Source organism: Notamacropus eugenii, chromosome 4 (genome assembly GCF_028372415.1).
Source record: "Notamacropus eugenii isolate mMacEug1 chromosome 4, mMacEug1.pri_v2, whole genome shotgun sequence".
Lineage (NCBI taxonomy): Eukaryota > Metazoa > Chordata > Mammalia > Diprotodontia > Macropodidae > Notamacropus > Notamacropus eugenii.
Window position 1 is genome coordinate 67,766,214 of NC_092875.1, and position 25,756 is coordinate 67,791,969.

The 25,756-nt window shown below is 50.5% G+C and overlaps 1 protein-coding gene across 5 annotated transcripts in view; it reads right to left on the minus strand.

Moving 5' to 3' along the window:
- The window catches only part of MAST3 (microtubule associated serine/threonine kinase 3), an 85,240-nt gene that overhangs the window by 35,062 nt on the left and 24,422 nt on the right, over positions 1-25,756 (minus strand). For 2 of the 5 annotated variants that reach the window (XM_072601667.1, XM_072601663.1), the window contains exons 3-11: positions 9,715-9,803; positions 9,443-9,515; positions 8,925-8,945; positions 7,281-7,359; positions 6,261-6,421; positions 5,914-5,989; positions 4,293-4,502; positions 3,131-3,232; positions 1,512-1,644 (exon numbers count right to left, since the gene is read on the minus strand). In XM_072601667.1, coding sequence (XP_072457768.1) covers positions 1,512-1,644; positions 3,131-3,232; positions 4,293-4,502; positions 5,914-5,989; positions 6,261-6,421; positions 7,281-7,359; positions 8,925-8,945; positions 9,443-9,515; positions 9,715-9,803 — 944 coding nt within the window. Of the gene's footprint in view, positions 1-1,511; positions 1,645-3,130; positions 3,233-4,292; positions 4,503-5,913; positions 5,990-6,260; positions 6,422-7,280; positions 7,360-8,924; positions 8,946-9,442; positions 9,516-9,714; positions 9,804-17,537; positions 17,685-25,756 lie in introns of those variants that run through there. The other 3 variants (XM_072601666.1, XM_072601668.1, XM_072601664.1) reach the window with 3 other exon arrangements.

Below are 25,756 nucleotides of genomic sequence, written 5' to 3' on the forward strand. Positions count from 1 at the left end.
GTTCTAAGGGCCTTCTCAGCCCTGACATCCTGGGTTCTAAGGGCCTGCCCAGCTCTGACATCCTGGGTTCTAGGGGCTTTTCAGCATTCTCATTATCCTCTAGATAACTGATCTGGCTGGTGGGTCCTCAGTAACATGAGGCCCAGAAGTCTCAGGATTAAAGCACCCAACTCTTCTGCTCTGGGGAAGAATGCCAAAAAGCCAAGTATCCTAGCACCAAGCAGCTAACCGCCTACATATCCCATCTGCTTAGCACAGGGTTCTTGGCATATACCCAGGAAGCTTCCTCCCCCTCCTACTCCCCGCCCCCATCACCTGGAAGTTTCCAAAAGACTGAGCTTCCCTGAAATGTAGCAAAGGATTTGGGGAGCTGCAGACTCTAAGAGCTGAAGGGGGTACCTTTGGGCGTACCTTTGGAGCTTCCTCTGCAGCCTGGCAGCCCTGTGTGGCAGGCCCTCATCCCCAAAGGGATTTAAAAAAAATAATAGAAATAATTCATTATATAGCCTTTTAAATGATGCAAAGAGTTCTTCATAGCTCAGCTCACTTGAGTATCATGACAACCCAGGGAAGGCAATTACTGTCTCCATTTTACAGATGAGGCCTGAGTCTGTGAGTGGATTAAGTGGCATCCCCAGGATTATATAAAAGAGGATCAGAGCTGGGATCTGAACTCAGATCTTCCTGACTCCAAATCTAGCACTGCACCCTAAAGGTAGAAGCAGATGTCTACACTGTCCTCATGGACTCCTTAGCCTGTTTCTCACTCTCACTGCTCAGAATCTTTCCTTCTCTCCCCACTACATGTGTGGCTGAGAACTGGTCTCCTGCTAGGATGGAGCTATCAGTCCTAGGGTCAGCGTCCTCAGTTCCATCCTCCATGACTAAACCTTCTCACCCCCATGGACTTTGGACCCTTCCCTCTGATCAGAGAAGAGATATCCTCCCAGTCATGAGAGCTGCCCCTTCCATTTTTTCTAGGACCATGTTCCAGTGGGCTTCGCTTTTCTCAGGCATTTTTTCATATCTCTCCCTTTCTATGGGCTGTCATTCCTTTGCTTACAAATATACTCCTAAAAAAGCCCCCTCCTGACTCTTCCAGCCATCTCCCTCTCTCCCCTGCAAAATTTATTGAAAAAGTTGTCTACATTGAGGGAGGCTCTTAGAACCCAGAATGGGAGAGCTGGGAGGGCTCTTAAAACCCAGAATGTAAGAGCTGGGAGGGCCCTTAGAACGCAGAATGTGAGAGCTGGAAGGGCCCTTAGAACCCAGGATGTCAGAGCTGGGAGGGCCCCTTAAGACACAGACTATAGACCATCCCAGTTAGTATGAACTAGCAATTCCTAGAGAATTCCTGTTCATTTTACAAATGGAGGAAGTGAAGACCAGAGAAAAATAACTTACCTAAGGCAAACAAGTAACAAAGCCAAGACTAGAGCCAAGTCTTTCAGCTCCCAGCTTTAGGATGTTCAGGATTTCAGCAAGAGCTGCCTCCATTTCCCTCCACTTACCCTCTAGAGGGTCTTTAGTGAGGCCCAGTTGACCAATGATGTATCGAGGAATGTCTGTCTTGATGCCCTGACCCTCCCGGGCATGTCCTTCTGCTGCTTCCAGGAGGTGGTAGAACTCCTCAGGATCAAATTCCTGCCAAGCAGGATGGGAAGAAAAACTGGAATGGAACCCCAACCTCTAGCACTGATGCCTACGTTCAGCAGGCAAGTGCCCAACAGAGAGAAGGCTGAGCACTGAGCACAGAGCTAGGCACATCATCCTCTATAATGCACGGATCTGAAGGTTCTTTCTTTAGCCTCAGACCCCAGCCTGACACATCCAGGTGACCACAGGCAGGCTGCCTAACTTCTCAACACCTCCCAGCAATTCTCTGAGATGACTCATTGAAGAGGAGATGCCAATGCATGCATGCAGTGGGAAAAGTCTCCACACCAGGGAAGTCACCAGCCCACACCAACAGGAGGGAACGGTGCCATGGCTTAAGAGGCTTCTTCCAGTCCCATCCCAAGCAGCCAGGTGCCATGCTTGGTTCTCCCTCACCCCCTTCTCCCATCCTTTAAGGCCAGCTCTCATACCACCTCCTCCAAGAAGACTTCCTGAATCACCCTCAGCCACAGGGAAATCACCCTTCTCCAGCCCTAATGGTCTATAATGCTCGTGTGCCAACTAATTAGCTTTGTGGGTGAGCTGAGCTCCAGAAGATGGACAGAGACCAAGCCACAAGTTCATAAACTTGGAGTCAGATGGGGTCTTAATAGGTCATATACTCTAATCCCTCCATTTTACAGAGAAGGAAACTGAGGCACAGAAAGGTGAAGCCTGGAGACGTTGAGAACTTGCCCGTGGCCCCATCAGTGTAAGAGGGTTCACCTATTTCCTGTGTCTCTTCCAGCAATTAGCACAGTGCACGGCACACAGGAGACATTTAATAAATGCTTGTGAACTGTCTCCTCCCCCTGTCCCACAAGGACAGACATACCAGGGGCATCGGCTATCCCACAACCAAAAGGGGACCTCAGGTATTACCAAGTCCAACCTTCTATGTACAAGAATCCCTTCTACAACAGTCCCCAAGGGTCCATCTGGACTTCTAAATGATGGAATTTAGAGGGCTTATTGCCAACCTTGTTCTGGGCATCACAGCTCTAAATAGAGCCCAAGATTCTGGTAGCTCTTTTGGCTGTCACATAACAATAAGCGCCATCTTACTGTGCCCCATACTGAATGCCAAGTCCACTCATTCCCCCTCCCCTCAATTCCGATTGTCCAGCTTTCCTTCCCACATCTCCCACTTGGGTTAGTCATTTGAACTCAAGTATAGAACTTTACATTGAGATTTACTAAATTCATTTGCTTAGATCGGTCTAGCCTTTTTAGATCCTGATTCTGTTGTCCAACATGTGTAATATCCCGCCTACCAACATGTTGGGCTTATATGTAATCTGCAGGTGCCAATTCCTCCCACACCAGGCTGTCATGGGACAGAAGCTCCAAGGGGAGAGCTTTCTCTTTAAATCATTAGTGCTGAGCAGCCCAATAAGGCTCAGCCCAATCAGGGGCCTCTCCCTTTCTCCCTAGTGCAGGCTGTCCCCATCTGAGCTGGGCAACACGTGCTCACCAGGCATTCCAAGAGACGAGCTGGACGTGAGATGACAATTAAGAGCTTTCGAACAAGCTGGCCAATGAAGCTGACCTCCTGGCTCTCTGAGCGTTCATGGGCCTGTGGGTTCACATAGAGAGGGGCAAACTGCATCACTAACTGGGAAGGGGTCTGCCTCCAAACAAGCCCTTCATGGCAAAGAATAAGCTTGGACCAGAGACCAACCAGCTTTCCCTGGAGCTGTCTGCACACTAAAGCTCCACAAGAGATCCAGGAAGTCTGGACATACATGTGTGTATATATCAGATTTTATATATACAGTTGATATATATTTGTGTATATAGATATAGACATGTATACAAATACGCATAAAACTAACAATACTTGTTGACTTGAGAGAAAACATAGGGCGAGTCCCTTGGACCCACTGATGGCCTCCCCACCCATGCTGTCACCAAATCTCTTCTTGACTGTCTCTTGGGGCTGAGCAAGCAGGGGACCCCTATATTCACTGGAGTTTCTTTAAGGTGGCTAGGTCCTCAGACCTACTTTCCTCTCCTCTGCTAAGGAGCCATGGGAGGCTAAAGGTCTTCCCAGTTGGTGCTGAGAAGGAACAGTGTGACAGGAGAGGGAGAGCCCTTGGCTTAGGAACTGGGAGATCTGGGCCTGTCTCAGGCCTGACCCACAGCGCTTTAACTATGAAAATGTCCTTTCCTCTCCCTCTGAGATGCAAGTTTCTTCATCTGTAAAATGAAGATGATCTCTTAAGGCTGTTCTGAAGAAAGTATGCTATAAATGGGATTGCTGCTCTATAGAAGGATGATTCCCTACCTCCCTCCAGACCCTTGCCAGCTTTTCTCACAGGTTCTCAGGGATCTATTTTTCTGCCTACTTCTCCTGATCTGAGTCTTTCAGGGAGGGAAGAAAGGAAGTTGGGAACAAGGGAAGAGAAGGGAAGGCAGGAAAAAAGAAGTAAGGAAGAAGAAAAAGAAAAAGAGAGAGGAGGAAGGAGGGCAGAGAGAGGAGAAGGAGAAAAAGAGAAAGAAGAGGGGAAAAGAAAAGGGTGGAACGGAGAGAAAGAAGGAGAAAGAGAAAAAGGAAGATAGAAGATAAAAGGGAGGGGAGAAAGGAGGAGGAAGGAGGAAGAAAAGGGAAGAGGAAAGGGAAAAAAGAGACTCACATCTTGCAGCATCTTCTCTAGCTTTTCCTGAAGCTCCAAGAAGTAGCGGGAGGTGACCAGGTCCTCCCGAGCCTTGGCCAGGCAGTCCCGAGCCAGCTCCACTATCTGGTGGTGAATGAAGCCCAGGACGCCGTCAGCCAGGGCCAGTGTGCTGGACGGGGAGAAGGTGGTGATGATGTCCTGCAGCCGCTCCTCCATCTGGGCAGTGGCCTATTTGGGGAGTGGAGGATGAGGAAGGGGGATGGAGAATGGAGGAAGAAGTGGGTAGATCATAGGCCCTTCATGGCAGCCCTGGTTCTGCCTCGGCCCTGCTGTGTTACCTGGGCAAGGCAACTTCTCTGCTGGGCCTTGGTGATCTCTTTGTAAAGTGAAGGAGCTGGGCTCAAGGTCATAGAGGTCACATTTACTGGCTTTGTCACTTCCAACCTGCGTGATCTTTGGCAAGTCATTTCCTCTCTGTGTGTGTTAACCTCTCCCCTTTCACAGAAGACAGGGAGATTCTATCTCATTCAACTTTGTACTGCCCTCAGTGCCAAGGACATTTAATACACAATACATAATAAACATACATCAGATGGAGTGCCTTTCAGTTTCCTCCTCTCACATTTCCTAACATGGGAATATCGACACTCATACTTCCCACCTGAGTGGAGCATTGTAAGGAACAAACGGGACAATGCATATGGAATAGGGTTTCTTCACCCAGGGCCAGGGCCCCCCGAAAGGGGTTAGGAAAGGTGATTTTTAAAAATATTTTGATAATTGGATTTCAAAAGAATTAGTTTCCTTTGTAATCCTATGTATTCTATTTTATGTCTTTATCAAAATGTTTCTGACAAGGAGTCTATGACATCAAAAAAGATTAAAAAAGCCCACTACAGAGTTATGTACATGTGAAATACCGTTAGAAAGAACAGGATGCTTGAACTCCTGTAGAAATCACAGAAAAGGGGCCCAATGGCCCTGCCTTCTCCAGCCCATTAAGGCAGAGACTCACTATAGAGCCACAACCAAGGTGGGACAAATGGGGCTCTTTCCCAGAGTGCTTCCATTCCAGTTTCCTATACATTGTGGCCTGCTACCTCCCTCTGGCTCCCCCACCTGGGGCCTACCTCCCTCCCAACCCCCCTGGAGACCACAGTTGAGCCCTCTGGGGGAGGGACTAGCTCGCAGTTTCCAGGAAAACCTTCTTCCTAGGATGGCTACCCTCCATTCCTTAAGTGAATTTCCTGAGAACTGTTATAACCACTTGCAGTTCTGGCCTTACCCACGACCCAGGGTGGGAAGGAAATGTTCCATGAACCACAGAACATCAGATCTAGAAGTATCTAGGAAGGTACACCTCACTCTCCTCTCATTCCTAAGCAACATCCCAGAAGAGGAGTCCTCCAGCCCCTCTTTGGAGACTTTCAGTGAGACGCTCACTGCCTTTCAGTGGCTGGTTCCACTTTTGGATGATCAGAGTTATTAGGAAGTTTTCCGGTATGATCAAGCTGCACTCTGCCTCTGTCTCCCCCACATCCTGCGCCTTGTTCTGCCCTCAGGGGCCAAGCAGAACAGCTCCTAGACACCTCCCCCATTTCCATCCAGGATTCAGCAGTCTCCTGCTGGTGAGTCTAACCTTGGGGAATCGCTCCTTGTAGACATGATTCATCATGACAATGTCACTGTCGAAGGCTCCTGAGGTTCGCCCAGGGCTGGAAGAGGGAAATAACACCAGCTCATGTACATTCTTGATCTGAATGAGGTCAAGTAGTGAGGGGCTGGGCAGGAGACTATATTGCCACTCACCAATGCTCCCACCCCACCTGACATCTACCACAGGATCTGAGCTCAAAGTAAATTTCATGGGCCCATGAAAGAACTAAAGTCATGTCCCTCCCAGGCGCAGGTCTCTGGGCAGCTGAGACAGAGACACGAGGCCCTGGAGCCACAGTTTGGGAAGGGCTAAGGACCTGAATCCATTACCTGAGGCTTCGGGAGCGAGGACGCATGCAGGGTGAGCGGCGGCCCCCATCCTCATCCACGATGCTCTCTGAGCTGCGAAAGTGCTTGGAAAGAAAGTGGAGCTCATCTGGTGTTGGCTGGTATGGCAGCTGGTGCAGCCGTTCTCGGGAGGATGAGGAGGACTTGAGTGGGAGAGGAAAGAAGAGCTGTGGGCCACCTGTGCCCTGGGCTCAGACCTTGAGGTCAGATAGGTGACCTGATGGCCATGGGGCAATTAGGGGAAACTTCCCTTCCGGGCCTCTGCTGTCACTAACCCATTAAGTAAATCACCTCCTTAGGAGATTTTCTCCACCTAGACTCCACTAGACCATAAGCCCTGTGAAGCAGGGTCTGGGCCCAAGCTGTCTTTGTGTGTGTGCCATTCCCTCTCTTGGTAGATTGGAAGCTTCTGGAGGGCAGGGACAGTTTAATTTCCCCCAGGGATATATATAACAAGTGATTAATAACTGTTGAAGATGGGTCTTTGCCTGCCCTGAGTAAATGACAGTCATACCAGTTAACATATGCTGAGTGGGCCTCAGTGTCCTCATCTGTCAAATGGAGATAATAAGAGCGGTCCTATCTATTCCCAGAGAGGATGTGAGGCTGAAAGGATCATGGAGAGGATGCTGGGCAGAGGAGACACCGAGGAGACACTTCTGCTATGTGGCTTTGGCTAAGACGCTTCTACTCCCCAAGGCTCTGGCTTCTCATCTGTCCAGTGGGAATAACAATCCCTGCCTAGCCTGCCTCAGCACGTGGGTATGTGGGGTCAAAGAAGATCCCAGGCAGGGAAACGTTTGAGTTGCTTCATAAAGTCTAGAGAGAAACAACTCAAATTCGGAGAAGGTGTATGGGGATTGAGGATACCATTCTGACTTGATAGTCCTTTCAACACCTGAGTAATGAGAAAGGTCTTCCAAACCTACTGTCAGAGAAGGGGACATTCCAAACCCTGATGTTCTCCTCCACCCTCCAGCCAGTGAACCCAGAGAGCCTTACCGAAACAGTGGAGCTGGGTGTGTTGGTCCCATAGCCAGAGGAGGGGAGGGAAGCGAGTGACCATCTCCGGCCATCAGCCCTGGAAGAATGAACAGCTTATGGAAGGTCAACAGCTGGGCAAGGGGCAGTGGTGGAGGAAGGCTGTGTTTAGACCCCACTGAGTGCTCTGTGTTCAGTTGGGGAACCCAGGCACACAACTGGAAGAGATCTCAGAGGATTTCTTATTCAACCCAACCTAAGCAAAATCCCCTTTACAGAATCCTGGACAAATGGTCATCCAGTTTCTGCACTGAAAACCTAAAGCCCATCTTGGAGGGTGACTGGGAGAGACAGTGAGGAGCCTGGAAACCCAACCACAGGAGGATCAGCCTGAAGGAAATGGGGATGAGAAATTAAAAGGCTCGAGGTGGGGAGAGGGGAGAAGGGATGACAGCACTGGTGTCTTTGAGGCATGTTGAGTGGAAGAGGGGTGAACTTCATTCTGCTTGGCCCCACAAGGCCAAACTGGGAGCACTGGGTTCCAGATAGGCAGATTTCAGCTCCCTCCATATTGGGATAAAGAAAACCCTTCTTAACCAGGGGAGCTCTCCACAAGGGGACCTGGCTGCCTCAGGAGGGGTTGACTTCTTCAGCCCTGGGAGCATCTGACCCAGTGCTGGGGTCACCTGCTTGATGGGGCTGCAGAAGGGATGATTACTGAATAGGTCTGGGTCTGAGGTCCCACCCAGTCCTGGGATCCCAAGTCTACTGGAGGATTCCAAGAATCTAATGTGCAAACACAGTCACATCCCTGAGTTCTTAGGGGCTGAGCTGATTTCCTGAAAGTTGAAAGCTCGGGCATTTGAGGTTCCTGGGTATGCCACATACCCCAGAAGGTCTGAGCAACAAGTAGAGGGAAGAGGGGAGAAAAATGAAGAGGGAGGAGAGTGAGAGAAAAAGCTAGGAAGGATGGAATGGGATCACACTGGCCATTCTCCAAGCAGCAAGGCCAATCCCAACAGAAGGAGATCCACAAGCTCTTCGTGAGCAGGTGGCAGCCCTCCTCCTACAGCAGGCCTGCCCAGACTGCTGCCACCCACCATGATCTCTCCTCTTCCTGGAGTTCTCGGGACTTAATGCCAAGACCACATGCACCTCAGCAGTAAAACCCAGTCTGTCTCCCTTGGCTGTTGACTGCTTCCTGGCTGGCGGCAGGTCTCACTTCCCCAGCTAGCCCAGAAGCCAGCTCCCTGAGAGTAGCTGCCAGGGCCAGGAAGCTGCTGTCCTCTAGCCTAGAGATAACAGAACTCCCCCTCCCATGCCCACCTCTATCCCCAGCCTCTTTGGCCCAGGATCAGCTCTGAGAAGCCTCTTCTGAGGTGTTAGGAGGTGAGAATATATCCAAGGGACTCATGGAAGACTTCCCCTGAGGGGATTTCTTGGGGGAATCTAACATTCTAGGGTTCTGGAAGCAGCTCTCAGATCTGGGAGGGGGGGAGTTCAGCTGACTCCCTTCATGCTTGAAATGTGACTCCCATAGCACCCCCATCCCCCACCAGCAAGTCATCTCCTGTTCCCAGCCATTTCCGTACACATATGCCATCCCCCACTCCATTCCGCTCCACCAAAGGAAGCTGTCTGTGCCCAATTCCTGGAAAAAATTACCTGTCATTCCGGGGGCCATGACTGCATGAAGATTGGTGGTTTACCAGTCAAGAAGAGGAAAGGACGGAGGAGAAGGGAGCAAAGTCAGGGTCAGGGAGAAGGGCAGGCGGGGCATGGGGAGAGACAGAGGAAGAAAGACAGGATTTAAGGTTTGGGGCACCAAAACCAGCGGCCTCCTTCAGCCAGGCCAACACAATCACCCCTCAAATATCTGCACTTGGGGCTGTGAGAAAAATCTTTAATCTCCCTTAAAGTAGGATTTGGGAAACGTCAGGGGATTCTCCCACTCTGGGTATGGACCAGGGTGCTTCCAGGGAGAAAGAGGAAGGAGATTTGTTAGACTATTCTGAGAAAAGCCTGGACAGGGAGGCAGGTCACCTGAGTTCCAGCCTCAGTCTTTCCAACTCCCTGCAGTGACCCTTGACAAACAATTCCACCACCAGGGTCCTGAGAATAAAGTAAGCCCCCCTCCCTTTCACCCTCTGCTGGGCCTCCTCACCAGAGCAGGGGAGGCTCACCTTCGTGCAAAGGGGAAGTTCACAGACGTGCTGGCCGAGAAGTTCCGGGGACTATCCAAGGGGCTGCTGCCGGCTATAGGGAGTGGTTGGAGGGGAAAGAGAAACTGAGTCATGGAGCTCTGACACAAATCCCTCCCCACACCTCAGGTACATGTCTTCTGCCTAATGCCCATGATTAGGTCTAGAGACTCCCCAAGATGGGGATGAGGGGGGAGAATGGTTTGGGGGGGGGGGTTCTGTTGGCATCCAATGTCCCTTCCAGTCATCCTCACCTGTGGGCACAGAGAGCGGGGACAGAGGTCGGGAGAGAGTAGGCGAGGGCGTCCCCACCACCAGGCTCTTTCTGTTGCCACTGCGACAGCTGCAAGGGAAGAGGCCAGGAGAAAGTCAGAGGATAGGTATGGGACGAGTGGGCCTGGGGAGCCCTGGCTGGGCTGCAGGACCCCATATCTCTGTCTACTAAGGCCAGGATGTCACGTCTGGCCACACCCTACGGTTAGGGGAGATGGTCTACTTGGACACTTCTAACTCTCCTTCTTCAGACCCCAGGTCTGAAGATCCCTTCTAGTTCTGATAATCCAGGTGCTAAACACAGTATCAAAGGCTCCAAGAGTTGAGAGGAAGCCCAGAGGCCAGCCTGTGCCTAGACAGATACCCCCTCTACCTCCTAAGGCATCCCATCATTCCCTTGGGGGCTCCTCTCACAGCTGGGAACTTCTCTCTGACTTCCCACCTGAATCTGGCTCCCTATAGCAGTTCCTATCTTTGCTCCCTGGGCCCAGGGAGAAGCCCACAGGTGTACTCAAACACCTAGAGATGTCCATCATATCCCCCCTTTCCTCCAACACCCACAGTCGGCTCTTCTCCAGTCTAAATAGCTCATTTCCTTCAAATGATTGTCAATGGCACAAACTCCAAGGCCCTTCTCTGGACACTCCGCAATTACCAAGGCTGGCCTAAAGCCGGCCAAGCATTCAGCAAGCCATTGTTAATGTCTGCTCTGTGCCAGGCACAGTGCTAAGTGTTGGAGACACAAATACAAAAACCCAAACAGTCAATGTCCCAAAGGATACTCATATGCTTAGAATATTCCACGTTCTAAGAGCCCTTCCAGCTCTGACATCCTGTGCTGTCAGAGGAAACAGACACTGAGTTCAATGACCTGCCCAGGGTCACACAGCTCATAGATATCTGAAGAATGACTCAAGACAAGGCCTGCCTCACTCCAGACCCACCATTCTCTCCATTAAGCCCCTGATAATTCTGTTCTGCTCGCTCTCCTGGTCAGGGGCCCTTGGAGTTTGGTCAGGGGAGGGGGACCCCTAGATTCTGATGGCCTCCCAGAATCCTGCTTTTCCTGGGTCAGACACTACTGCTGCCTTTGGGTGCCTCATCCCTAGAATGTCGGTCCGTCTTCTGTGGTCTAGCTTAGACCTTCTGCCCCCAAAGAGATCCTCCCTACTGCCCTCTGCCCACAACGTGCTGGTACACACCCTCTCTCTCTCCTCCCTCCCACTGTCTCCATCTCTCTGTCTCTGTCTCTCTCTCCCCTCCCTCATCTCTGTCTCCCCCTCTCTGTCTCTCTCTCTCTCCTCCCTAGTCTCTGTCTTCCCCTCTATCTCCATCTCTCTCTTCCCTACTCTCTGTCTCCCCCTCTGTCTCCATCTCTCTGTCTCTCTCCTCCCTCGTCTCTGTCTCCCCCTCTCTGTCTTCATCTCTGCCTGTCTCTTCCCTGGTCTCTGTCTCCCCCTCTCTGTCTCCATCTCTCTGTCTCTTTGTCTCTCTCCTCCCTCATCTCTGTCTCCCTCTCTCTGTCTGTTTCTTCCCTCGTCTCTGTCTCCCCCTCTCTGTCTTCATCTCTGCCTGTCTCTCCCTGGCTCTCTCTCTCTTCCTTAGTCTCTGTCTCTCTCTCCCTTGCACTCCTCCTCTTTCTGAGTCTCATACCCTCCCCCTCAATCCCACAGAATCTTTCTTGTTCTCCCCTCTGGGCCTGTGACTTGCTGCCCCTGTCAGACCGTGAACTGTGCAGAGCATAAGGCTCCGTCCTCAGGCTGGCATAGTCAGGTCAGCGGATGTGTCCAGGTTCCAGAAGGATGCTTTAGGAGCAGTCCCAGGACAGGTGCCCCTCAGCCTTCTGTGCTGAGCTATTCCCATCCAACAAGGAAGAACAGAAGCAAGAAAAGAGGATGCCTCCCGCACTCCTCAACCCCCACACCACAAAGCTACCCAAGCACTGCCCACAGAGCCCACCAATGCTCCCCAGAGTTCCCGGAGCGGGTGCCTTCTCAACCCTCTCCTCTCACACACATACACATATGTGTATGTACTTGTGTGTGTAAATACATATGCACAGAATTATCACACACGTGTACATGGAGGGGGAAGAGAGGGCATCAAGAAGCCTTCACAACCCAAGGTGGACAAAAACCTATTAGCACCTCATAAGGGGTGTGAGTCCCTCCTAATGCATTCTTCTTTAAGCCTGTGGAGGGAAGATGAGCAGGCTTTACAGGTGGGGAAATGGAGTTGGAAATGCTGACATTCCTGAGCACTCACTATGTAAAGGCCTTCACAGAAGAAGAGAAAAGCCAGGCTCTGAACTGGGGAAGGGGATTTCCAGTAGTAAAAACAGGTCCCAAAGTTCCCCCACAGCAACCCTGTGAGGAAGATTGGTACAAGGAAGCAGTATTCCCATTTTACAGGTGAGGAAACAGAAGCAGAGTTGTTCAGGGTCACAAAGCCAGTAAGCGCCTGAAGCTAGATTTGAACTTAGGTCTTCCAGATTCCAGGCCCAGCATTTTATCCACCAAATGTTTGTTGAATGAACACACTGCTGAATGTCAAGGGTCAAATAGTCTAAGAGTAAAGATCAGTCCCAGGTCTGTCCCTGACTCCATGTGGGGCATTCCTTTGCTGCCTCAGTTCTCCTGACTTGTAAAACAAGAAGGTTACCTCGGTGGCCATGAAGATTCCTTCTTTTCCCTGACTGCCCTTAATTCAACAAGTTAAATTGGAACTCTTCCATTTCTAGCACCCAGACACTCTCACCTGCCTCCTTGTCTCTGTAAACTCCCTCTATGACTGTAGAGGATAAGACTATGCTCTTGTCCTCAGTCTCCCAACCTAGGCATCAGCCTGGACTCCTCACTATCTTACCTCCCCTCATCTAAGCTGCTGTCAGGGCTAGTTGATCTCCCCTTTTTGGCATTCTCTTGAATCCGCCCCCTTCTTTCCTCTGACTCCGCCACCCCTCTAGTGCAGACCCTCATCACCTCACACATACGCTACTGCAACAGCTTGCTGGTGCATCTGCTTGCTCCTGCCTCTCCCTCCATTCCATCCTCCATTCAGCCACCAAAGTGATTTTCCTAAAGCACAGGTCTGACCGCATCACACCTGTCCTCAAGAAACTTCGGCTTCCTATTGCCTCCAGGAGCAAATGCAAAATGCTCTGCTTGACGTCCGAAGTTCTTCCTAATGGGGCCCCCTCCTGCCTTCCCAGGCTTCCTGTATCTTACTCTCCAACACATACTCTTTGATCCAATGACTTGAGTCTCCTAGCTGTTCCATGAACAAGACCCTCATCTCTAGACATTTCTTCTAGTTTCCCCCTCCCTCCTGCCTAGAACACTCTCCTACCTCATTTCCTCCTTCTGCCTCTTTTAAGTTCCAGCTACAACCCAGCCTGCTACAGAAGGATCCTGATCCCCTCCCTCAGGTAAACATCTCCTGTATATCCTGTATTTAGCTTGCTTGTACATCCTAGTTTGAGCATTGTCTTCCTCATTAGAGTGTAAGTTCTCTGAGAGAGGAACTGTCTTGTGCCTTTCTTCGTACCTTCAGCACTTAGCACAATGCCTGACACATGGTAAAAGTGCTTAGAGAATGGGGCTCTGAAAGAGTGCAGAGGGCCCCAGCCTCAAAACCTCAGTTCTGCCACTGACAATGTCTCTATGCCTCAGTTTCCTCTAATGTCAAATGAGGGGGTTGTGGTAGATGACCTCAAAGGTACGTCCCAGTTTTAAATCTACAATCCCACAAGAATAATGAGAAGGGACCTCTGGGGACACATATGTGATCTAGTCTATTCCTGAACAGGAAGTCTACTTTGTAACATTGTTGGTAAGGGATCATCCACCCTTGCTTGGAGACCTCCAGCGATTGGGAGCAATCAATCCATCCATCCATCCATCCATCCACACATCTTATCCTTCTCCCATTCTCCTTAGGGGCAGCTAAAAACTAGCTTACAAAAACTCTGACTCAAGCCTCAGCAAAACTTCCTGTCCCTGAATGGCTGGCTGGTCCTGAGCTGGCTCTATCTCTCCTGTTTGAAGTCTAGTCTAGCAACCCTGGAGAAGCAAAAGGGGAGCCTGGCCAAGCCACTCCCTCCACTGATGGCCTTGTGTAGGGTCGAGAGGAAGCACTGCCCTTGATGCTCAGCTGGATCCCGGGGCATGTGTACGTGTGTACATTAGGCTGAACGGAAAATCTGCCCTGGCAAAAAACAGAACCCACTCTCCACCCTGCCCCCCTTTTAAAGCATATGAGGGTATTATCACAGGGCTGATCTCAGTAGAGGGAGCCCAGAAGAGAGGGAGAAAATCACTATCACCCAGAGGGGTAAACTGGTCTCAGCTGGGCAGGAGAAGCTGTTCCTACCTCTTCTTACCCTGGTACACACTCCTCCTCCCCAAATCCTCCCTCTCCTCCAAGGCCTAGCTCAAGGGCACCTCTTCCAGGGAATGTTCCTAGGCTGTTGCTGTCCCCAGTGATCCTTCCAGTCTCAAAGAACTGGAAGATTCCTGAAAAGCTGGAGCAAGGAGGGCCCTTAAGAGATCATCAAATCCAGTTCTCTCATTTTACAGCTAAGGAAAGTGAGGCCTGGATGTGGAGGGCCTTGTGGAAGGTGGTAAGTCTGCACAACAGGGAGTAAGCAGAGGAGGCAGAATTTAAAGCCAGGTCGTCTGACTTTGGAGCCAAAGCTCTTACCACTTTCAGGAGTCGACCTGGAGCATGGGAGCAATCCTTAGAGGCCCTGCTCTGATGCTGCCTCCAGGAAGCCAGCTCCAATCCCCCCTTCCTCCCTCTCCCAGGTCCTAGACGACATCTCCCACCATTTTGCAGCCCTCACCACTCCTTGGACCAGGGGTCCTTCTGTGCCATGTGCCCCTCAGGCAGTCGGGTCTACTGAAGGCCAAGGCCCCATCTCACAATAAGGTTTTGGAATGCATAAAATAAAACATTTAGGATTACCAATCATATTGGAATATAGGAATATCAATATAGGAAACCAATTATATTGAAATAGTTAGAATTTTTAAAAAAACATCAGGTTCACAGATGGATCCTGGGTTAAGAACTCTTGCTTTCGCCGACTTTAGGCCCCTCTGAGGGCAGAGAGCTTGTCCTTAGGCTCCAACCCTAAGGGCTCACAGAAGGTTTGGTGAATGAATGACTCGAAGAAGCAACTCAATCAGGAAAAGAAAAGGATCCTTGGAGAAATTGTTTTCATTTAATGTGATCTTGGGGCTCCATCCTTGACCTCCCGCCATGGTCTAGGTCTACTTTTAGCCCAAGAACCTACAGGCTGCACATCAGAAGAGAAGGTCAGTCCCCTCACACACACACACACACACACACACACACACACACACACACACACACACACACACCCACGAACAGAGAATAAAAAGATGCTCAAAGGTCACCATTCACAGGAAACCCCAGCAGGCAATTGTGTCTGCCAGCAAGGCTCGGAAAAATACTGACATTCAACGTGCTAAGAGCCCTCTGGGGTCTAACATTCCATGTTCTGAGGACCCTGCGCTGCACCTGGAGTCAGGAAAATCCTGAGTTCAAATCCAGGTTCAGATATTTACTGGCTGTGTGGGCAAGTCTTCTGGGCAAGTCACTTGGTGTCTGTCTGCCTCAACTTCCTCAACTGTAAAATAAGGATAATAATAGCACCTATCTTCCAGGGTTGTTGTGAGGTTCAAAAGAGCTCATAATTGTGAAGTGCTTAGCACACAGTAGGTGCTTAATAAATGTTTGTCTCTTTTCTTCCTGCCTTCCCTGCCAGATCTGACATTCTAGTTTTGTTCTAAGGACCCTCCCAGTCATGACATGCTGGGTTCTGGGGACATTTTCATCCCTGACATGCTAGGTTCTAGGGGCCTTCTCATCCCTGATATGCTGGGTTCTAGGGACCTTCTCATCCCTGACATGCTGGGTTCTAGGGACCTTCTCATCCCTGACATGCTAGGTTCTAGGGGCCTTCTTATCCCTAACAGGCTGGGTTCTAGGGACCTTCTCATCCCTGACATGCTGGGTTCTAGGGACCTTCTCATCCCTGACATGCTGGGTTCTAGGGACCTTCTCATCCCTGACATGTTGGGTTCTAGGGACCTTCTCATCCCTGACATGCTGGGTTCTAGGGACCTTCTCATCCCTGATATGCTAGGTTCTAGGGGCCTTTTCATCCCTGACATGCTAGGTTCTAGGGGCCTTCTCATCCCTGATATGCTGGGTTCTACAGACCTTCTCATCCCTGATATGCTAGGTTCTAGGGGCCTTCTCATCCCTGACATGCTGGGTTCTAGGGGCCTTCCCATCTCTGATATTCTCTATTCTAAGGACCCTCTCAGCTCCGACATCACAGCAGAGTACCGGTTCTAATCCAGCCTTGCTGGCTGACAAGACAGACTGCTGTGGTTTCCTGTGAGCATTTCTTATGCTCTGTGCAGCACCGCTCCCTTCCCCCTCCCTTTCTTGGCCCAAGCTGTGCCTGCCACCCTATGCCTGGGCTGCTCTCCCTCCTCACATCTGCCTCACATTCCTATTCCCATGGGTCAAACTTCTAAAGTTCTTCTCAGCTCTGCCAGGCTAGGAATCCTGTTGGTATAGCTGGCAGACAGGGTCCTGGGCCCAAAGCCCTGAGACCCTGCATGACCACAAGCAAGCCCCTTAACCTTTCAAAAATCTTTGTTTCCTCCTCTGTAAAAGGGAGAAATAACAAAACCCACAAGCCCCTGCCTCCTTGCAGGGCCCTGTGAGGCTCACAAGTTAGATGCAGGATCATGCATTTAGAACTGTCTCATCCAACCCCCTCATTTATACTGAGCAGCAGGTAACTGAGGCAGGAGGAGAGAATCTGGTACCTGAGTGTCCCCCCCAGAGATAAGAGTCTTCTTTGGGGTTGATTATTACTTCCTCCTATTTGCTGTGAGACCCTGGCTAACTCTGAGGCCTCCAGGGCTCTGCTTTCTCATCTGTAGTAAAAGAAGCTGAACTGGATAATTATCTAGTTGGAGGACCACAGTCCAGGATGTTCTAAGAGGTTTTCCAGTTAGGTGGTTTAGGACTGCCCTTATTCACTCACACCTCAGCACTACCAGTCCCTACCAAGGGGCTGTGGCTGCCCTGGACAAACAGCGAGAGGGAGGGCAGGGAACAGGGTCGGAGAGACGGGGAAGGCTTCTAACTAGGAGGACCAGACAATCAGGCCTGTTAACACCCCAGACAGTAAGCCCTGCCTGTTGCCCTCACCCCAGGAGTCCACGGATAAGGTATCCCTGGGTCTCCCTGTGCTGCCCTGGGGCAGAAAGAAGAGCCGGAGATGCTGTCCTGTCTGGGTCACTCCAACCCCAGACTGTCCAGATGGGGGAAGGGAAGGGCCGAGGAACAGAGAAGGGGATGAATCACTGGAAGAGGGGGAGGGAGTGGTCGAGATCAGCCCCATCTCCGCTTTCTCCAGCGTCTCCCTCTGCTTGAAGGTGGAGGATGCTTTCACGCGGTTACCTCACTTGGTCCTCCCTAACTCCCCGCCCGGGATGCTGGCCAGTATGTTCCCCTTAGGGAGGAGGGGGAAACTGAGGCCGGGGAAAGGGACCTGCCCCGTGGGGTCCCACAGCCAGACACCCCACGCCCACCTGGAGTTGGGGCTCGTGACTCCCAGGACGGGGGCCAGCAGCCGGAGGCTCCCCACCACGCCGGGGCACCACCCCTCGCCTCCCCCCGGCCAGCCCCAGCCGGCGATCCCGGCGGGCGGCCCAGAGGCGGCGGCCCTGCCCCGTGCCCTCCCCCGCTCCGGTACCTCTTGGAGCGCTGCAGGAGCGCGCCCTTGGCCAGGCGGCTCCGGTGGCCCGGCGCCGGCGCGGCCGTCCAGTAGCTGGGGTCCGACATGCTCCGGCCCTTTGTCCGCCGCGGCGGGCGCCCCCCGGGCCCGGGCCGGGCCGCCGGGGCATGCACCGAGGGCGGGGGGCGGGCTCAGCACGCCGCGGGGCCCGGGAGCCGCCCGGGGAGCCGCGCGCCCGCGGCCGTGGCCGTGGCCATGCCCCGGCCCAGCCCGGGGGGGCTGCTCCGCGCGCGGGGCGCGGGGGCGGGGGCAGAGGAGCGGGCGGCGCGCGCCAGGCCGCCGGGCGCGTGGGGCTCCGCGGGGGCGGGAGGAGGAGCGCGCGCGGAAGGAGCGCGCGCGGGCGGGTGGGCGGGAGGCGAGCAGCCGCAGCGATCTCGCCGCGCCCCCGGGCCAGCCGGGCGGGGAGGGGCGGGGCGGGGCGGGGCGGGCCCCGGGCTGGGCGGAAGGCTGGGAGGGCCCCCGGCCCACGTGCAAGAGGAGGCCGAGCCTCAGGGCCGGGAGAGGGGCGCGGGAGGGAGTGGCCCGGGCCCCCAGCGACCCCCGACCCCCAGGTCCAGGCAGCGATCCCCGGCGCTGGAGCGTTGAGTTCTGCCTGCGCTGTGTGGCAAGCTCGGGGCGCCTAAGAGAGGACTGGCCCGGGGCACGAGGGATGTGCTCCACTGTGTGCCAGGCTTGAGGTGTCTAAGCAAGGTCTGCCCCAGGACTCGAGGGAGGTCCCCCCCACTGTGTGCCAAGCTTGGGACGCCTAAGAGAGGACTGGCCCAGGGCACGAGGGATGCCCCTCACCCCCCAATGTGTGCCAAACTTGGGGTATCTAAGCAAGGACTAGCCCAGGGCAGGAGGGATGCCCCCATCCCTCACTGTATGCCAAGGTTGGGGTATCTAAAAGAGGACTGCCCCAAGGCGTTAGACATGTACTGCTGAACCCTGAATGCATTCACCAAACTATACTGGCATCTGCCTAACTAACCTGCACCGCCTTTCACTGTGTACCAAAGCTGGCACAGGGACCTGGGAATGCTTCAGGGGCACCTGTCCAAGGCATCAGGCATCTCACCTGACCTGTCATAACTTATTGGCCGGGACTGTTGGTCCAACCGTAACTGGACCAACAGACAGATTCTGGCTCTGCCCTTTATTAAGAGGGTAATGACCTAAGACTAGGTGGACATGGAGTCAGGAAGATTCATCTTCCTGGGTTCAAATCCAACCTCAGACACTAACTAGCTGTGTGACACTTACTTGTTCTGTGACCTGGGGCAAGTCACTTAACCCTGTTTGCCTTATCTGTAAAATGAGCTGGAGAAGGAAATGGCAAACCATGCCAGTATCTTCACCAAGAAAACCCCAAGTGGGGTCACAGAGTCAGACACAACTGAACAGCAGCAGCAGCAGTGGCCTAAAAGGAAGGGGCCCAATGGGCAAAGGATCCTGGGATCCAGGCTTTGTGTGGAACAAGATGCAGGCCAGGATCATGTCACATCCACCCCTTTTTCCCAGGCTTTTTACCTGCTTGTGGCCCTGGTGGTGCCTTTGTTCAGGAAAGTGCTGCAAGATCATGGATGAGGGACCTCCTCACCAGGCCCCCAGACAGATCCTCCCACTCTCAGTCCTGATCATATCAGACAGTAGCAAACCAATGACCCCATACAGAGGGCCCAAGCACTGGCCTGGGGCCCTGGGGATAACCCTGTCCAAGCCAGCACACTGAAGAGCTCTCCAATGTTTCTCTCTTCTCCCTGCAACCATAGATCCAGACCTTAAAATGTCACACAATTGGCAAAGACACCTGATCCCACTTTGAGGTGCCTCCTTGTCAAAGAACCAAGCCATTCTCTCCCCTTCCTGGGGCCAAGCCTACCCTTCAACACAACCACAAACTTGCTGTGTGAGCTTACTGGGGCTGGGGCTCACACTTTCCAAGAGGCAGCAACACTGGACATTCAGGGAAGAGGGGGACAATGGCCAGGTTCATCAGTTCCTTTCAGGACCTGTGCAACCACTTCCTAGCACATTAGATATTTACAAGGTCTGTAAGCCTCAGTTTCCTCATCTATAAAATAGGGATGTGAATTAGAGGAAATTGAGGCCTTGAGAGGGGAAGTAAAGCGTCTCCCCAGGCCAGTGTGGTACCTGCTCACTTCCTGCTGCAGCCTCAGCAGGATTCCTGGGAAGCTGGAAGTCTTCCATGAGCTCCTGGCTTTTAGGCTGACAGTGACCACAACTCTAGGCTTGGGTCCTGATCAAGCCGTAGTCAGAGATCTGTAATTTCCTGTTCCATTCTTTAGCTCCTCCCCCACCCCGCTCATACATACAGCCTCAAAGAGGGATCAGTCCCACAGACCAAAAAGGGAGTCTAGCAGATGCCCATAGGCTCTAACACAAATGGCAAAATCAGGCCAACCCAAGTCCTAGGCACAGCGGATAGAGGGCCTAGCCCCGGTATCAGGAAGACAGAAATTCAAATCCATCCTCAAGACACTAACTGTGTGACCCTGGGCAAGTCACTTAGTCCTGTTTGCCTCAGTTTCCTCTTCTGTAAATGAGTCAGAGAAGGAAATGGCAAACCACTCCAGTATCTTGGCCAAGAAAACCCCAAGTGGGGTCACAAAGAGTTGGACACCACTGAAAAAATGACTCAACAAAAAGGTTCAGCTAAAATCCCACCTTCTAGAGAAAGCATTCCCTGAATTGCCTTAATGGTAAACCCTGAAGCTCTCCATTGATTATCTCCAATTTACTCTGCCTACATTCTGTTTGTACATAGTCATTTGCATGTTCTCTCCCAGGTTAGACTGGAAGCTTCTTGAGGGCAGAAATTGTCTTTTGTCTTTCTTTGTATCCCCAGCATTTAGCACAGTGCCAGGTACACAGTAGGTGATTAAAAATGTTTGACTGACTGAATGATCAACCAAAGGTGCATAATAGGGAAAGAAAAAGTCCAAAACTGGGATTCCGGAGTGGTGGCTTCTATTCTGGCTCCTCAATAAAATAAGTGTTGGGCAACATCAGGAGTTCCTACATTTTTTGTGGCAAGGCGCCCCCTTTCCGAATGTTTTTAAATGCATAAAATATATAAGGTTACAAAGGAAACCAGTTACATAGAAGTAAAGGTGTATTTTTTTCCATTCTAAGTTAATACTCTCCCCCTGAAATCTATTCACAGACTCCTCACAGTCTGTGAACCCCAGGTTAAGATTAGATGATCTTGGAGGTCCCTCTGAGGTCTGACAGTATATCCTGGTCTGATGTTTTCAAGTCCCTCCCAGCTCTGACACCTCTGGCAGGGGTGGGGAGCCTGCAACCTCCAGGCCACACATGGACTAGGTCCTTGGATGTGACCTTTTGACTGAGTCCAAGTTTCACAGAACAAATCCTTTTATTAAGGGGGTTTGTTCTGTGAAGTTTGGATTCAATCAAGGGGCAGCACTTGAGAACCTAGAGAGCTACAGGTTCCCCAGTCCTGCCCTCTGTCTTAAGGGCTCTCCCAGTTTTGACATCCTGTGTTCTCAGGGCCTTTCCAATACTGATGTTCTGTGTTCAAAAGACCCTCCCACTTCTGATATTTTGTCTTCTAAGAGTCTCCCCAGCTCTGACATTCTCTGTTCCAAAGTTCCTCCTAGTTCTGACATCTCATGTTCTAAGGGCCCTCCCAGCTCTGACATTCTGATTTGTAAAGGCCCTTCCACCTCTGGTATTCTCTGACTATAAAAATGACTTCTTGAAAGGCAGATTTCTTTCTCATTTTCAGATGCCAGGAAAAGTTCTAAATTCTTCCTACTCATGTCCTTCATGCCAGCTCTGTCACTCAAACATGGGCCAGAATGATGCACAAGGATTCCTGTTACCCAATTTCCACCAGCCTTCTGCAATCAAACAGAAAGTTGGAAAACACCTTCCTCAAGTCTGTGTTTCACTTTGTCCCCTCAATGGTGGGAGGATTTATAGCTCCGGCTCCTGTGGGAACCATAAACAAGAGAATGGCAAGGGGCTAAGGGACAGAATGCTAGCACCCTCCTAGAGCAAACTAGCAGATCAAAGTCCTGGGGTCTCCTACCCCCACCCTACACTGGGCATGTACTTGCCTTGTAACCATAGTCAAACCACTTCCCATCCATGGGCCTGCACAGTGAAGGGCCTGGCCTAGATGGAGGTCCCTCCCAGCACTGACATTCTATGGTCTACATGCCTCCGTCCCTCCCTCTGTCTCTCTCTTATAGCAGCCTGACCTCAACACAGAACCAGTGATCTCCTGACTGCCACATCCAATGGTCTGCTCTCCATCCTCATCCTAGAAGCCTTCGGCAGTCTTCCATGCTGTTCATCATCCTCTTCTCTCCTAGTTCTCTTCTATCTGACAGTTCTTTTGTTTGATCTCCCTCTGGGCCACATCTCCCCCAGGCTGTGCCCTGGACCTTCTTCTCCTTTTGTGATTTCATTAACTCTCATTGATTCAATGATCATTTCCAGAACTAAACAATCCTAACCTCTCTCCTGATTGCTGGCCTTTCATTTCCAACTTCTTCCCATATATCTCCTACTAGAGGCTCCCTAGATATCTTAAACTCAAAATGTCCAAAACCAAACTCCAAGGCTGGCCCTCTCCATAGGTGGTACCAAGGACACGTCCATCATCCTGGTCACCCAAGCCTGATGTTATCCTTAAGTCTTCAATCTTTTTCTTCCTCTTCCTCATATTAAATCAGTTCCAAAGTCCTGTCGATTCTTTCTTCATAACATATCTTCTGTATATACCCCCTCCTCTCCTCTGATACTGCTTCCATCCTGGTACAGGCCCTAATCACCTCACACCTGGATTACAGCAAGAGCCTACTGGTCTCCCCGCCCTGAGGTTCTCTCTATTCTAGTCCATCCTTTGCTTAGCAGTCAAATTAATTTTTCTAAAGTAAAAGTCTGACCATGCCACCCTCGTACTCAGTCCAGCTGAGATTTACAAGGTAGGGGGACCATTATTCATACAAAAGCTGACTGAAATTTTCCAGGTTATATGGCAAGAGGAGGTTGTCCCCCAGGAGTTCAAGGATGCCTCCATTGTCCATCTCTATAAAAGTAAAGGAAATAGATTGTCCTGTGACAATCACAAGGGGATTTCTCTCTTAGTCATCGCTGGCAAGATTCTTGCTAGAATTCTTATTAATAGGCTGATCCTTCACCTGGAAGATAGTTATCTACCTGACAGTCAACGTGGCTTCAGAAAGGGCCGAGGAACAGTCGATATGGTGTTTGCTGCCCGATAACTCCAGGAGAAATGCCAGGAGCAGAACAGAGGTCTGTACACAATGTTTGTAGATCTGACCAAGGCCTTTGACGCTGTTAGTCGTGAGGGTTTATGGAAAATTATGTCAAAATTTGGTTGCCCAGAGAAGTTCATCAGCATTCTACATCAATTTCATGATATGTTTACCTGGGTTCTGGATAGTGGACAATGTTCTTGTGCCTTCCCAGTCACCAATGGAGTGAAACAGGACTGTGTGCTTACTCCCATGCTTTTTAGCATGATGCTTTCAGCCATGTTGTCAAATGCTTTCCATGAGGATGAACATGGCATTAAGGTCAGCTATCCTTACTAATGGTAAATTCTTCAATTTGAAAAGGTTACAAGCCAAGACCAATGTGGAGGGAGTGTTGGTGCAATTCCAGTGGCTCCCTATTATCTCCAAGATCCAAGACAAAATCTTCTATTTGGGTTTTATTCTCCCCTTGGAGGCACCTGGGGTTAAATCACACAGCTAGTAATCTGAGGCTGTATTTGAACTCAGGTTCTGTCCCGACTCCAGGATTGGTGCTGTATCCACTGCACCACCTTGCTGCCCCTTCTGTCTGGTTTTTAAAACCTTCTATAATCTCCCTTTCCAATCTTCTTACACTTTCCTCCTCTGCATGGATTCTTAGATCCAGGAGCACTGGCCTCTTTTCTGTTCCTCAAATAAGATACTCCATCTCTCCATTCTGGGCATTTTTTTTCTTTTAAACAGTATTTTACTTTTTCCAATTACATGTAAAGACAATTTTAATTCACTTTTTAATAAAGTTTTGAGTTCCAAATTTTCTCCCTCCTTTCTCCCTAAGACAATAAGCAAATTGATATACATTATATATGTTTTGACCATTTTCAATGACTTGTTTCCCATGCCTGGAATTCTCTCCCTTGTCATCTCCATCTCCTGACTTCCCTGGATTCCTTCAAGTCTCAGCCAAACCTATCTGAAAGCAGTTTTTTTTTCTGCCTTCCTTCTATAGGATATCTCCACTCTGCCCTTTTTGTACACAGAAGCTTGCATGTAGTTGCTCCTGTATTAGACTTCAGAGCAGAGAATGGGTTTTGGGGCATGGTCCCTCCCAGCTTTGAGAGTCTATGGTCTATGCTCCATGGTATTTTCCATTTCTAGCATTAGACCCTTCCCTTTCTGGCTCTACCATTCTATAGTTTAAGGTCCTTGGGCCTTAACTCTAACTTCCTTTGTTCTATACTGAATTCTTCTGTCAGTTTACACCTATCACTTCCTCATGGGAGGGGAGTTACTATCAATCAGAGCTGCCCCACTAAGGAATGGGCTCCCTTGTTCAAAACCATGTTCCATCCTCTCCTGAACTTTCCTATTTCAATCAGAGATGCCCATATCCTTCCAGTTCGCCATGTTCAAACCTTCAGAACCATCTTCAGCTCCTTGCTCCCCTCACCCAGTCACATGCTAAGTTTTGTCAGTTCTACTTTCCTTTCCACTTGTATGGCCACCACCCTAACTTAGACCCTTGTCACCTTCTTCCTGGACTCCTACAACAGCCTCCTGATGGGTGTCTTCCTTCTCTAGTGTATCCTACCAACAGCTGTTCATATAACAGCCCTAAAGCAGAGGTTTTACTATGCACTCACCTGCTCAATAAAATTCAGTGACTCCCTACTGTTTCTAGAAACACCTACAAACTCTTATTTCTGATGTTTGTAGCTCTTCAAAAATCCATCTCCAGCCTACTTTTCCAGGCTTATTATAAGTTATATAATTTATATAAATTAGAAATCCCCTTCACTAATTATTTGATCCAGGCAAGCTGACCCACCTGTGGCTCCTCATACATGAAACTCCATCTCCAGACTCCTCTGAGCATTTGCCCAGGCTGCCCCCACGCCTTCCCTTCTCACTTTTGCCCCTTAGAATCTTCACTTTTAATGATCAACTCGTGCTGTCTCCTATAGGAGACCTCTCTGGATCCCTCAGTGGCTAGTGTCTCTCCCATCAAATTACTTTTTATTTTCTTTATGTATTTTGTATCAACTTGTGCAAGAGAATGTAAACTTGAGGGCAGGGGCTATTTCATTTTTTTCTTTTATCTTCTCACAGCCTAGTACCTTGTCTGGCACATGGTAGGTGCCTAACAAATGTTTAGTGATATACACATAGTAGGTTGTTGATTAATTGAATGGGAAGCTCCCCAACACTGGAGAGCTCAAAGAAGAAGCTGGGGATGACCATTTGTTGGGAATGTTGTCACAGTGATGCCTTGGAGGATGGATTAGATGGTCTGTCAGGCCCCTTGGGTGCACTGGACCTAGAGGAGACTGCGTTTCTAATCCCAGCACTACCACTGGGCAGCCTTGAGCAAGTTTCTTCCTCCTTCAGGTCATTTCCTATCTACTCTCTATATCCCCATCATTCCCATGTTACCTCTCTCTTTGCAGGAACTGTCTTTTGCTTTTCTTTGTATCCCCAATACTTAGGATGTTGTATGATTGATTTCTGATTGACTGACTTTTAGAAGAATTTCACTTTCCCAGCCTTTACAACAGACATAACCAGCCCTTCCGTGCCCACTTCCCAGAGGTGCTCAAAGGCTTATATGATGATAAAGCACTTTAGAAATAGGCATTATTACTAGGACAAAATGACAGTATACTAGGATTGTCTTTTTTCTCCCCCCAGGGCTGGCTCTGGCCTGGGAGATGGTCTGGGCTAAGGAAACTGGCAGTACCAGGGGTTGGGAACAGATTTCCAAACTTGTTTCAGCAAGGGAAGTGCCACTCAGTAAATGGTAGCTGGTTCTTCTGGAACCCCACTGGGATCTGGAGGCTCAGTTAGACATTTCAGAAGCACATACACAGCAAATCACAGCACCTTATAGGTAGAGTTGGAGCTGTGATAGGAAGTTGATGCCCAAAG